This window comes from Dendropsophus ebraccatus, chromosome 6 (assembly GCF_027789765.1).
Source record: "Dendropsophus ebraccatus isolate aDenEbr1 chromosome 6, aDenEbr1.pat, whole genome shotgun sequence".
In the NCBI taxonomy this organism is placed as follows: Eukaryota; Metazoa; Chordata; class Amphibia; order Anura; family Hylidae; genus Dendropsophus; species Dendropsophus ebraccatus.
Window position 1 is genome coordinate 58,922,628 of NC_091459.1, and position 15,397 is coordinate 58,938,024.

The 15,397-nt window shown below is 41.8% G+C and overlaps 1 protein-coding gene across 4 annotated transcripts in view; it reads right to left on the bottom strand.

The window, feature by feature from the left end:
• Positions 1–1,686: 1,686 nt before the first annotated feature.
• The window catches only part of AIG1 (androgen induced 1), a 200,334-nt gene continuing 186,623 nt past the window's right edge, over positions 1,687–15,397 (bottom strand). For 3 of the 4 annotated variants that reach the window (XM_069973774.1, XM_069973772.1, XM_069973773.1), the window contains exons 5-6: positions 8,998–9,161; positions 1,687–2,675 (exon numbers count right to left, since the gene is read on the bottom strand). In XM_069973774.1, coding sequence (XP_069829875.1) covers positions 2,638–2,675; positions 8,998–9,161 — 202 coding nt within the window. In that variant the 3' untranslated portion in view covers positions 1,687–2,637. Of the gene's footprint in view, positions 2,676–6,726; positions 6,800–8,997; positions 9,162–15,397 lie in introns of those variants that run through there. The other variant, XM_069973775.1, reaches the window with a different exon arrangement.

Consider the following 15,397-nt stretch of genomic DNA (forward strand, 5'->3'; position numbering starts at 1 on the left):
TCCTGGATTTATGACTATACTGCAAATAACTATCACGAATGAGCTCCCATATGTAGTCTCCCACCTTGTGTTCATTATACTATCCTGGTAACAGCCTTCCCAGTTCTGGTCCTAGTGAAAGCGCTTGCCTTGCTCCTCTGAATAAGCTCCCATGTTCTCTTTGAATTTATCAAGATTGGCATCAAGGATATGGACTTTAAAGGGAACCTGTCACGCGGTGTGCCAGAGCAGAGCCCGACCGACCCCCCGTGGAGCCCTGGATACTTACTCTTTCCTGGAAGTCCCGCTCCTGGACCCGCTCCCGGGGCAGAGGTATCGCCGTCGGAAGCTGTGCGACGCCCACAGCTGTCCGACGCCCACAGAAAATGACGGCTCCAGTCATTTTCTATGGATGCCAGACTCATCTCTGGTAATCAGCATAGAGCGCGCGCTCAGCTTCAGACGGCAATATCTCCATCCCGGGACCGAGTCCAGGAGCGGGACTTCCAGGAAAGAGTGAGTATTCAGGGCTCCACGGGGAAGTCAGGCAGGCTCTGCCCCGACACACAGTGTGACTGGTTCCTTTTAAGTGACATCCTGTAGCCCATTGAAGCATAGTTCTTTATTAGGTGTGCATAGTTATCAGCTGGAGGCTGCCTGAGAAGAGCAGGATGCTGACAGGTCCTGCTCCTCTATTCTGTTCATTATGTTTAGGCCACTCACCATACACTACAGTGAGTGGGCTTAGCATTACAGCTGCGGGCTCCTCTCCAAGCCGCTGTGCAGCTGAACCGGCTGTACTGTACGTGCGGTTTGTCCACCACTGCTTCTATGTGTACTTGTGGGGCTGTCCCAAAAAGTCCTAGAAGGTTCTAGACAATTCTGGACAGTTCTAGAAGATTCTTGTGAGTTCTCACAGCTCAAGAAGCTTCTAGAAATCTATCATCAGCAATCAGCACATAAATTTCAAGACATCATCGTGCTGACCACAAAAGCAACCCTTTTTTCATTTTAGGCACAAACACACTACAAAACTTTTGGGGAAACTGCCACTACAGTTTTTGAGCCAAGTCCAGATGTGGATCAAGTAGGAAACAGAAGTATAAGTCCTTCCTTTATATTTTTCATTCCTTTTTTAATCTGATTTTTTTTTTGGCACAAAAACGGTAGTGCCAGGGCCAAAAAAACTGCTGTGTGTGAAACTAGCCTTAGGAAAACACTGGAAAACACCCTTGGAATCAAATTTTTTTGTAAAATTGTTTCATAGTGTAACTCTGATTATCCTCATTTATAGTCTACAACAAGGTTACTCTTACATCATATTAAGAAATCTGCATTTCCCTCATTTTTTTGACATTCACAGAATATGATCCTAGTGCAAGTTATAGATACATTCCCCTACACTTATTTAGGGAACATATCCGTCTCCTTTGTGCAAAAAGCAGATCCTCTTTCTAATATAAATTTTTTTTTTAAATGTACGGGAAAGCAAATATCCTAGACGCAATGTAAAAGGTGTCAAGATTAATACAAGCATTGACCATGATTATAGTCATTTAATAGAAAATGTCTCTATATATAAAACCAAAGTAAATGTATTATGTGTGATAATGCATCAATGGATTAAAGAGCACATATATATTAGCACAACTGTTAATTGATGAGTGTTATATACAGTTATAGTGTTTCCCACTTCCTCAGAGAAGAAACCAGAGAGCTTTGAAAAGATGCTTTACAGTTGTTTTTTTATTAGGAAGAATTAACTAATACAGACTTGTCGGGAGAACTATCCTTCTTGAAATTACAGTAAATGCTTTGTTTCTCAAAAAGATACATTTACTTTAGTGACATTACTATAAGTAGCCCTGTATATTAATTCTATCCTGTACATAATTTACACTTTTGGTGATGTAGGGGTTGTTTATACAATAATCTAATCTTTCATCCGTCTTTTTATACGGAGGTGGGCAACAGAATGGAGTTCGGAGTTCCCGGCATCATGTATCAAACTGTTTAAATCTTTGTGGTACTGTATTGACACAGCTGTGCGACTGTTTTGGGACAGTAGATTTAAACTGATTTGGAGCTCCCAGCATTCACAATTTGGTCTGTAGCACATCTTCTATGCACGGACAGAATGCCTCCTTAGTCTCTTTTTCTTATAACACAGGGCAGTGAAGAAACTAACAGTCATATGCAAATGCCATAGAAATGTTATGTAATGTAAGTAATCTAACAATTCTAATGACTACAGCATTTAGCATATACAATAGTAATCCATATCTCTATCAGGTAAAAGGCTTGGCACCTCAAAATCACAACTGTCAGTATCACACAAAGCTTATAGTAACCTAAATTATGTGCACCTTGGAGATAAACTTTCTACACTCTATTACAATGTCTGTACTACTAGAACTAAGGAGATTGCTCAGCGGCAGCTGCCCCTTCCTTTCATGTTACCTTGAAAACCAATTGGAAATTGTATAACAGATAAATAATGAAGCTAACTTGTGGCTGCAATCCATGTTCCAATTCTTGATTCTAGAACACCATGTCAGTCACTTTATGTCACTGCACACTGACTATACTGTATAGTGGATGAAGTGACTTCTAGCTTTGTATAGAAGGGGAAAAATTGTTACAGTTGCATAGCAGGAATTATTCGGTCTTGATCCTCTTGTCCACTGCTTCCATTGCTAAAAAGGAAATATAAAAAAAAAATCTTCAATGTTATAACTACATCACAACAAGAATATATAATAATAATAACAATAATAATAATAATAGTAACACTTGGGACAATAACAGCTTAGATGAAGCAATAAACAGTGAGTTAGCAACTTGAAAGCATGCTGTACTACATATGCCTAGCAATGGGCACCATCTTTAACCCTTTCTTCCCTTATCATAAACTAACTGATAATTCAACACATCACATTGAAAAGGACACTACATTTAAATATCCAACTTTGGATCACATTTCTTTTTTTTTACATAGGGGTAAAGGACCAGATTTTAAAATCTGAAAAATTCTGGCTACTTACTGCTGCCACTAGGGGAGCAGCTCGGTGCATACATATTTCTACAGCTCATATGTAGCAATAACTAGAATGTAAGAATAAATCTGTATACAGCAGTTTCCTAAGCTCCACCCCCCTTAGTAGCTCCAATCAGACGGAACTCTCTCATCTGCTTGTCATTTTTAACTAATATAATACAAAGCAATAGCATATGTACTGATCCATCTGTATACATACTGCCATACCTGTAAAATCCAGCATCACAGTGTAGCGATACATACTGCTTCAATTATATAACCCAACACCAAAGTTCAGCACTGCATACTGCTCCACCTATTTAACTCAACCTTACACTGCAAAAATACTGCTCCACCTGTATGAGCCAACACAACAGTGCAATATATACTTCTCCCGTTAAATAACCCAACACCACACTACAGAAGTACATATTGCTCCACCTGTTGTAAACTAACACCATAGTGCAGCAAAACAATTATGCAAGTGAATGTGTTTTAGCATCAAAACTTGTTCATTTGCATTTTTATTTTGTTTGTTATTGAAAATTAATGTTGTTTTTATATGGGCTAACATTGGCCCACTACATAGCCTACATCAAGGTCACCAATTGGGATTATGCTGTTGGGAGAGGACTCACAAATTGTGATAAGTACTGACGCTCCGAAACTGTAGTAACCCAACCCCACAGTTCAGAAATAGATCAAAAACACAGTCTTTCAGCAGCACAGTGAAGAAATATTGAGTGTGGGTGCACGCCTCACCAAACCGGATCAGACTGGCTTCAGTAATTCAAAAAAACGCAAAGAAGACAGCACATCCAGCAGAAATCCTTAGGGTTTATTCACCCATCAATGCGACGTTTTGGCATAATAGCCCTGTTCAAGCAGTGATACAACATGGTCCACAGACCCAGAACATGGTCCACAGACCCATTGTGTTGCACATATATACTGGGTCTGTGGACCATGTTGTATCACTGCTTGAAAAAGGCTACTATGCCAAAACTTCGCATAGGGATTTCTGCTGGATGTGCTGTCTCCTTTGCGTTTTTTTTACAGTTCAGAAATAAATACTGCTCCACTGATTTAACCCGACACCACACTGCAGAATTACATATTGTAATACCTACTGCTTCACCTGTAAAATCCAAAGACACTGTAGAAATACAAACTGCTGCACCTGTGTTAAACTAACACCACAGTGCATCAAAATTAAAATGGAAAATGCAAGCAATGTGTTTTGGCATCTGGTCCTGAAGAATGCTTTAATTTGATGCTGAAACATGTTGTTCATTTGCATTCTAGTTTTGTTTGTTATTGAAAATTAATGTTGCATTTATATGGGTTTCAGGTGTATTAATTTGTTAATAAGGTTTTCTCCTGTTGTCTATTATATTTGCAAAAAAGAAAAAGCTGCCAAACTTGGGACATTGAGGGTAGCTTCACATGTACTGTATCTGCAGCAGATTTGACTAAATGAATGAACACAGCATCAAATCTGCTGCGGATTCGCAGCAGATTTAACAGTGCGAATTTAATGCTGTGTTCATTGATTTAGTCAAATCTGCTGCTATACGGTACGTGTGAAACTACCCTGAAGCCACATTTATTCTAATGCACCAAATTGTCCAAGAATGGCCCCAGAATGCACTTTTAGGCAGGGTTTGTGTTATTAAACTGGTCCCCGAAATGAAACACACTTGGCTTAACACTACTACATACAGCTGCTGCTGTGTGGTGCTACTTGACTTTGGAAATTGAATTTATAGCATATTGTCACAAAAGATGATTTCAGCTGATGCTGCTTGTATAGGACATTTATTTCTGTGATGCCGGCCTTGTTGCCTGCTGATTTCCTTGAAGGATACATTACATTGCATTACTAAAGTCTGCTTAGTCTGGCCTTCTACTTGTCTGTCTGGCAGAGGCAACATTTCTCAAATAAAGAAAACACTTGATGACTGTACTTTCTGGTAAAATCATTTAGGTATTTCTTCTGGGAACGGCAACATTCTTGAAACAGGTTTTCCACAAAGGCACAATACCCCACGTCTGAAAATGTAATTTTACATATGAGGCTAATAACGACAAAACAAAATCCTTCTCATCACCCCATTAGATGATAATCTGTTGTGAAAGCTTTTTTTCAGGTCAGCACAGGTCTATCTAATAGCAGCCACAAGTAACATTTGTGGACCAGTTGTCTGGCACTGTGTTACATCATATACAGTATGCGTGTATATCTGCTGAAGAAGATGTAGCTATAGCTTGAAAACACAGTAAAATGCCCCAACATCAATGATAGTGGCTGGTATAAAACTGTAGGCAAGATTCTGCTGTAATGTGTAGTCCTGTGGTAATTGTAAATGCTTTATAGTCTCCTGCACAAACCAGGGTCCCTGCACAATTTTCTTAAAGGGGGTACTCCAGGCAGGAGCTCTTTTTTTTCCATATGTTACGAGATGGTTTAGGCTCCCACGGCGCTGCTGGTATCTGATTTGCTCTGTCACGTTGTTTGGCCGTTTCTGGGACCTGGTTTCATGATGTTGTAGGCCCGGCCAGCCAATCTGCGGTTGCACCAGATCCCGGAGCCAGGGAGGTAAGTGCCCTTCATTACTTTCAAACAAACCACCCCCAAGCCTAAAGAACCTTACTGTGCTGCATGCTCAGTGCTCAGTAGTGATTATGCAAAGGGGCAGGCATCCAGCACAGTGAGGTGTAGCAGTGGTAGGGCCCTAGGAACAATAGGTTCCGCCTCTTTGACACTATTTATGGCCCAAATGAAAGCCTTTTTGTATGTAATTAAAACAGACACATGCAACAAAAGTATGTTGTAAATGATTTTATTGATATCTATCCAGTGCCTCCAGCTCAGGGGGCAGAGGGTTTGTCAGAAAAAGACCATCTAGGCCATCTAGTAATAATAATAATTATAATAATATTTATTTTTATAGCGCCAACAGATTCCGCAGCGCTTAGTCTGCCTTAGTTTGCATATCTAGTAGTCTGCCTTCATATTCTTTTCTTTAATATTATTATCTTAGGATAGATATATGCTGGAAGTTTGTTCCAGGCATCTACTACCATTTCAGTAAAGTAATAATTTCTCATATTGCTTCTGATCTTTCCCTCAACTAACCCCAGATCGTGTCCCCTAGTTCTACGTATCTGACTACACAATGCTGTTTCCCCTGCACATCCACAGTGCATAGGAAAAACTAAGCCAAGCTATGTGTTAAAGGGAAACTATGAGCAGGCTAGAAGCATCTCCCTATAGCACATGGAATGCTGAATGAATGAATGTGAGTTTCTTACCTTCATCCTCGGCGCAGTTATTGTGTACTCGTGTATTTGTGTAGTTTAATCAATATGCTAATTAGGTGGTTTGGTGCTTTGGGTTGCCCCCGGCAGGCCCACCCCTCCAAATGAATATTCAGCTGGTGCTCGGCAGTGATGAGCACAGAAGTGAGGTTACTGCAGAGCACCGCCCCAATAGTCTAATTACAAGGGTCCGGCTGCACCAGACACCAAAAGTACACGAAAGCGGGGCAGAAAATTTAGGTAAGGAATTTCATCCTTAATGCCCTGTGTGCCTTAGGGACATATCAGCTGGTCAGATGCCTCTTACTTACTGACAGTTTCCCTTTAATGACTTCTTCAAAAACAAAAGGTGATCAGTTAAAGGGGTACTCCAAGTTTTCAATTTATTTAGACGGTGGTGGCAGCAGAGAGGCTTGGTGTTATATAGACACAGAATGCTGGAAAGCGTCTACAAAAGCATTGCTAAAAATGAGACAAATGAGACAATTTAGGACTGTTACAGCCCTCCCTAGGAGTGGACATCCCATTAAGAGCCCAAAGGTTATCCTGATAGAGGTGAGAAAGCAAAAGACATACAGAGGACTCCAGAAAATGCTAACTCCTCATGTGTACACTATTACAAAAATGCTGAATATGAAGGACACCACAAAGAAAACCACTGCTATAAAAAAAAGGAAAAAAAACTTTAAGTGTGTACAAGACTGTGGATGTTTCACAATGCTTTTGGAAAAATTTTCTATACAACCCTGGAGAAAAATGAACACCAAATCTGTTATAGATCACTATGGTGCTATTAGCTGGCAATTCCTGAAGATGTTACTTTGCCGTTTTAAATAATGGTTAAAAAATACAAAGATTTGTGTTGTGGAAGAGTCCTGACAGTAAACCTATCCTAGAAATACTGGTACTAAACTTACCCCTTGAGTCATCATCCATAATTAAAGGGGTTCTCCGAGATGAAATGATAATTGGGCATCCTGCCGGGGATATGTCATTCATCTATACTTACGTGTCTGACTGGCCGATCAGCATAGACAGTATAGAATGTGGGAGAGAGGGGCAGGTATTTTTATATCACTGACATGTCTCCTGTAGCCCCATCAGTATCCCTAATTATCCATTGTTAAGACAACCCTTTTAACAATGACTTCCTTGGGGATATTTTAATGTAACTTGTTTGCATAGGAAAAATGTGGTTTAGAAGCCTTGGTGAAGACTGCTGCATGCTACCAAGAATGTTGGGATTAACCCTTTTAATACCCTAGGGCTATGTTTACACTACGTAAAACTACGGCCGTAGCTCTCGCCGCAGAACTACGGCCGTAGTTTTTTGCGGAGTCGAACATAGCCTTGTGTGCAATTGGATCCTGGCCGGAGCGTACACACATCAGTGAATTCTGAAAGACCTGTCAGTTCACACAGTTCATACAGCCGCTCGCTTCACTGTGGGCTATGGGAAGCTCTGATGCGGGCGCACGCTGATGCGCCCGTATCAGAGTTCTGTGGCCAGAAAGATCATCCGGCCGGTACTTAAGTCACAGAACGGCCGGTCTTATACGTAGTGTGAACATAGCCTAGATCAGCGTTCCCCATCTCCAGTCCTCAAGGACCATCAATAGAAATGAACACACAACCCCTATGGTGATACTTAATGCACTGACTATAATTATATCACCTGTAAAATACTAACGGAATCCTAAAGACATCCAGTCTTAAGGAATGGAGTCGGAGAATGATGCCAACACCTTCCTTTGTTTCTCCGAATATAAGACAGGGTCTTATAGTATTTTTTTCTAGGGCTTACTTCCGGTGTGGATCTTATTTTTTCCATAAGCAAAAATCAAACATTATGCTCGATTCTTTTTAAATTAATCCTGGCTGGGGTAAAAATGTACAGTTACCTATACAGTATACAAGTCAGAGATGAGCAAATCTATTCATAGATTTGGGCCAAATCTGCAATCCCGGGAGGAAGGGGGTGGGACTTGGAAGCGGATGAGCGGATTTTGCTCTGACATGGAAGGAGGTAGTAGGGTTACCTTGGGAGCAAGGGTACGCCTATTTTGTCTCTGTGACATACAGTATCCTAGAGCTGGAGTCGCAGACTAAAAATAGGGCTTATTTTTGAAGTATGGCTTTTATTTCAAGCCTGGAAAATCCAGCTAGGGCTTACTTTTAGGGTAGAACTTATTTTTGCAGAAACAGGCTATGTGATATGGTTGCTGGTATTAACTCCTTTACTGCTCTATATCACCATCTCAGTGATCGGAGTTCAATTACTGTATCTTCCCAATGCTCGATTAGTCATGCACCTGAGCCAAACAAAAGATAGTTGGGTTGTTACTGTGCACCTTTACTACAGCTCTTGGTCACACATCCCATAAGATGTGTGGCTGATTTTTTTTTTTTTTTTTTTTTTGCACTGTGGTATTAAAACTTGGATTTTCACTTAGTTGGGTTGTCTCCTCTACTCTTTTTGCTTTTCTGCCAACCCGTCCCAGTTTGGTAAGGTGTGCACCTGTCATGTATTTATTGTTGTCTTGTGCTGCTGTAACTCCTTGGATGAATGTATGATGCAATCACAACAGGTCAGTAATGATATAAACAGGAAATCAAACAAATCCAGCGATATATTATAGGTCTTTGCTTTTAAAACTTACATTTATCTAAGTCCCAAATATAACTGTTTAGCTTTTCACCCAGAACATAGTAGATGTTAATGATGGCAGTGACTAGAAGGAAGAAGACTATTTTGGCTAGTGGGCTGATGTATTCCAGAAGAGGGTACACCCATACTCCTGTCACATGATGCACCCAGCAAACCCTGAAAAAAAGCAGAGAGAAACAAAGAAGTTACTTGTTAAAGTTTCAGAATATCTTAAAGGGGTTGTCCGGCGATAAAAAATTATTCACAGAATAACACACATTACAAAGTTATACAACTTTGTAATGTATGTTATGTCTGTGAATGGCCCCCTTCCCCGTGTCCCACCACCCCCACCCGTGTACCCGGAAGTGTGGTGCGCTATACATTACCTGTCACGTGCGCGGCCACGTCATCAGCTGCTCAGCCGCGATTGGCTGAGCACAGTTATGCTCAGCCAATCGCGGCTGAGCTTCGGATGACGCTGCAGAGGGCGGCCGGCACTCGGGAAGATCCGCCGGCCTCCCGAAGAAGACGTCACTGCTGAGGATCGGAGACCGTGGACGACACGAGATGCGGTGAGTATAATGCACCACACTTCCGGGTCTAGCGTGGTTGGGGGGAAACACGGGGAAGGGGGCCATTCACAGACATAACATACATTACAAAGTTGTATAACTTTGTAATGTGTGTTATTCTGTGAATAATTTTTTATCGCCGGACAACCCCTTTAATTCCAGAAAATACATCTCCGGCACCTCCTAGACTTTAAGTACAGTGAAAGAGACTAATAAAACTAACAAACGTTGGGAATCTAGAGAATGTTAATGTGTTAAGCCAGGGCTTTGTAAGAAATCTAGGGACACATCAACCACACCGTTCTATGCAGTAGCTATGTAGAAAAAGTAATATTTATTTAACAGTGATGGCATTTCAGACCAGATGCACACAGGCCAGCTGAGACAGACGCATTAAACAAGCCACTCTGGGCATTTATACTGGCTGGCCATGTCTGCATAGACTGTACTGTACCGTAATGAATACAACAGACTTTTATACATGGAAACAAAGGTAAAATATAGCAGCAGAATAACAATCATAACCGTGTGTTAGAATGAAATCGATTGAAATTATTTTATTAATGGCATCTCTTTTTTTTTCTTCTTCAGATCAAGTAGATGTAAAAATTCTGGAATCACAAAAATTACATCAACAAAAAGTTACATCAATATAAAGTTAGTATTTGCTAATGTGTGACTTTATGGCTGCTTATAATGCATCGATTTAAAGGGGTGCTCCTACTGCATACAAGAAGGTTCATTTAAACTATGTTATTAAAGGGGTATTCCACTCAAATATAACCCATGGTAGCAACAATTCATTCCATATTTGTTATTGTCTATTCAGTCTGCTTCCCCCAGTTCTGAGCTACTGCTGTCTGCTGATGACACAAAAAACTGTGTGTGAGTTTTCCTATCTGTCTCCCACGCCTCTCCGCTCCATTCCGAGATGGCTCATGTAAACAAGTCCCTCTCTGCAACTTTGTAGCAATTTTGTAATGCTGGGAGGGATAATCACTAGAGATGAGCGAACCGGGTTCGAGTTCGAGTCCATCCGAACCCGAAAGATCGGCATTTTATTAGCGGGGGCTGCGGAACTAGGATAAAGCTTTAAGGTTGTCTGGAAAACATGGATACAGCCAATGACTATATACATGTTTTCCACATAGCTTTAGGGCTTTATCCAACTTCAGCAGCCACCGCTAATCAAATGCCGAAAGTTCGGGTTCGGATCGACTCGAGCATGCTCGAGGTTTGCTCGTCTCTAATAATCACAGTAAGTTTATGATTAACTTGACCTTAGATTAACCCTTCAAGCATTACAAAGAAGCTACAAAGTTGCAGATAGGGACTTGTTTACATCAGCCATCTAAGAAGGGGGTAGGAGGGAGAGACAGAGAGAAACGCTCACACACAGTTTTTTGTGTCTTCAGCAGAAAGCATCAACTCAGAACTGGGAAAAGGAGACTGAATAATGTATGGAATGAATTATTAGCCTCAACATGGGCAGCAACATATGAAAAGTTATATTTGAGTGGAATACCCCTTTAACACCTATATACCCAGAAAGGCCAGACCAAACTGGAACCAACACATACAAATACCCCATACACCACAAGGCATACATGACACACCCGTGTAGTAAAATGAATAGCTTTACCAAAACACTTTCCACTAAAATCTTTTAAAATCAGCAATCAGGTATGTGTGTGTATGTATCTATGTGTGAGTTGGAGTCACAACTAGTGATGAGCAAACATCCCATTCGGTTTGGATGCAAAACATAAACATTAAAAAAAATCGTTCACAAACAAATAATGAACATACAGTAGAAGCGCATATTTTGGTCTACACACGTGCGTACAGATTATCAGGTGCAAAGTGTAAATTATGCAGTTGCGTATGCATTTCATTTGCATACACACACGTAAACAGTTTGGTACATTTCTAAGTTTGAATATGTTCGAAAATTATTGTTACAACCATTCCGATTATTAAACAAATTGTTTGTGATTGGCGAACACAAACATTTAGCATCATGTTTGTACGATCATACGAACATTAATGAACATGTTCTCTCATCACTAGTCACAGCACATATACATGTAAAGTACAACCACGTGAGACCAGGGGCGTAGCTAGGATTCATGGGGCCCCATAGCAAAAAACTGTATGGGGCCCCATAAATCCTGTACGCCCCCCCCCCCCCCCCCCCCCCCGCCAAACACAGACATTGACGCACATATACACACAAGGAGGCACCATTAACATATATACAGATACGCCACTGACATACACACATATATACGCTGTAATGTGATTACACTAGTGCTGATGTATACTCCATGAATAGACTGTACACAGGGAAATCATCTCAGTGTAATAAGAAATACTGAACCAGAAATAAAAGAAAATGCAGCAGATATTAATGGTGGGTTCTTTTATTAGAGCCCAGCATTAATAGAAGCTGCTGCAGAACATCTTTGGGAGCAAACACACACATATACACCAGTGCTACAGACATTGCTGACATACACAAACACACACATATACACCAGTGCTACAGACATTGCTGACATACACAAACACACACATATACACCAGTGCTACAGACATTGCTGACATACACAAACACATATATATATATAGCCACAGATACATACACATACTGACATATAAATATATACACAGATACATATATACACTCACTGACACAAATACACAGCACTTACAGCTCCCAGGCTTCCCCCTCCTCCTCCTGTAGTCAGGGCTGATCTTCACATAGGTATTGAGGAGGTCCTTAATCCCTCTCCTGTGCCGTCTGGCAGGTCCTGCTCCTCTGTTCAGCCCGCTCACCCGGCACTACAGTGAGGGGGCTGAACAGTGCAGTGGGGGTCCCTCTTCCTCTCTGGACCCCTGGGGGAGCGGGGTACCTACCATGAAAGCAGGGCAGGCTTCCTCGGGCCCCCTTCATGCAGGGGCCCCATAGCAGTCGCCTTCCCTGCCTTCACTGTAGCTACGCCACTGCGTGAGACTACAATACAGGGACAATAAGATACAAATAGTATACAATTAGGCTGGGTTCACACTACGTATATTTCAGTCAGTATTGTGGTCCTCATATTGCAACCAAAACCAGGAGTGGATTAAAAACACAAAAAGGATCTGTTCACACAATGTTGAAATTGAGTGGATGGCCGCCATTTAATAGCAAATATTTGCTGTTATTTTAAAACAACGGCTGTTATATTGAAATAATGGCTGTTATTTACTGTTATATGGCGGCCATCCACTCAATTTCATCATTGTGTGAACAGATCCTTTCTGTGTTTTTAATCCACTCCTGGTTTTGGTTGCAATATGAGGACCACAATACTGACTGAAATATATGTAGTGTGAACCCAGCCTTATAATGTGTATGCCACAAAGTGGCTAATGACTTGCTAACTGCCAAAAACTCACGCCAATACTCTGTGCTCCTTTTCCTTGACCTATCTTCTGCCTTCGACACAGTTGACCATTCTCTCCTCTTACAAATTCTCTCATCCCTTGGTGTCACTAGCCTAGCCCTCTACTGGATCTCCTCTTACCTCTACAACCGGACCTTTAGTGTTTTCCACACCCGCACCACCTCCTCTCCTTGTCCCCTCACTGTTGATATTCCCCAAGGCTCTGTTCTCAGGCCTCTTCTCTTCTCCATCTATACTTCTGGCCTGGGACATATCATAGAATTCCACGGCTTCAGCTACCATCTCTACACCGATGACACTCAGATCTACCTCTCTGGTCCGGATGTCACCTCTTTGCTATCCAGGAATCCAGAGTGTCTATCGGCCATATCTTCCTTCTTCTCCTCCCGCTTTCTAAAACTCAACATGGACAAAACAGAACTTATCATCTTTCCCCCATCTCACTCCACCCTGCTGTCTAATCTGTCAATGGCTGCACTCCCCTGTCCCCTGTCCCCCAAGTCCGCTGCCTTGGGGTCACTTTTGACTCTGCCCTGTCCTTAAAACCACATATTCAAACCCTGACCACCTCCTGCCGCCTTCACATCAAAAACATTTCCAGAATCCGATCTTTTTTCACCCCTGACTCCACAAAACTGCTGGTACATGCTCTCATTATTTCCCGCTTGGACTACTGTAACACCCTCATCTCTGGCCTTCCATCTAACTCCCGTGCTCCCCTCCAGTCTATCCTCAACTCTGCTGCCCGACTAATCAACCTTTCCCCTTGCTTTGCCTCTGCCTCTCCCCTCTGCCAATCCCTTCAATCGCTCTCCATTGCCCAACGTATTCATTATAAATTGTTGACCATGACGTACAAGGCCATCCACAACCTGTCCCCTCCATACATTTCTGACCTGATATCTTGCTACCCTCCCTCACGCAACCTTTGATCCTCCAGCGACCTCCATCTGCACTCCCCCTTGTTTGTACCTCGCACAACCGCCTCCAAGACTTTGCCCGAGCCCGATTTGGCACTCACTACTCCGACGCAACCGGCTTTCATCCACCATCAATTTCTTCAAAAGTAACCTGAAAACTCATCTCTTCAAACTAGGCTACAACCTATAATTCTGAATCACACTTGACTAGCTGCACTTTACCTCCTGTTTCTCTCCCAGTACCTTATAGATTGTAAGCCCTCGCAGGAAGGGTCCTCTTTCCCCATGTACCAGCCTGTCTTTTTCCTCCATGTAATGTGTTGATCTTGTATTGTTCCTGCTTGTTACCCCTATCTATTGTATAGCTCTCTGGAATTAAGGGCGCTAAATAAATAAATAATAATAATCTTGATCACCGAATATATTACTATTCATAGCATGGCGATTTAAAGTGACACTGTCACCCCTTTTTGCATTCTGACTTACACAGGTGTAAAGAGTAAATTTTGCAGTTTTTATACCTTATTTTATATCGTACGTCATGGTGCTTGTTCCAGTAAAAAGTGATCTTTTATCATCTGTGGATTGCGCTATCTGGACGGGGCTACATGGCCGAAGCTGCACTTAGCCCCACCCACAATGCCACAGTTGGCCCGTCCATGTGATGTCATAGACATGTAGGCCACGCCCCTCAGCGGCCAATGGTATAGGCCGACCCAGAGGGGTTGGGGCCTAGACCTTTAGGCTGGCCTGTTCCAATGGTCGTTGAGGGGTGGGGCCTATGCGGCGCTGACGTAATGGGGCCAACAGAGGCGTTGTGGGCTGGGCTAAATGGAACTTCAGCCGTGAAGCCCCGCCCAGATATCTAAATCCACAGATGATAAAAGATCACTTTTTACAGATACAAGCACCATGACGTATGATATTAAATATGGTATGAAAACTGCAAAATGTGCCCTTTGCACCTGTGTAGAAAAGTCATAATGCAAAAAGAGGGTGACAATGTCACTTTAAATTATACAAAAATACAAGATACTTGCAAATACTTTACCAGAAAAAGCCATATGTAAAAAGCTGGGACCATGAACTCGGAAAACAGGCAGAAATTCCAAGCGGAAGCCTGTTACAATGGGATGCCTTGTGCGCCTCTGCTCTGTCTAGAGCGGGAGAGGTTTTCTATGGGGATTTACTGCTGCTTTGGACAATTCCTATCTTGGACAGAGATGTCAGCAGAGAGCACTGTGTCAGTTTAAAAATAAAAACATTTCCTGCAGAACATACAGCAGAAGTATTTTTAAATAGAAGTAAATTATAAATCTATATAACTTTCTGAAACCAGTTAATTTGAAAGAAAAAGATTTTCGCTGGACAACCCTTTTAAGCCTTTTTCTAGCAAAGGCAGACAATCTATGAGAAGTTTGGAATAGGAGACAGATAGTGGCCCCAGCACGGATCCGTGAAAAAAA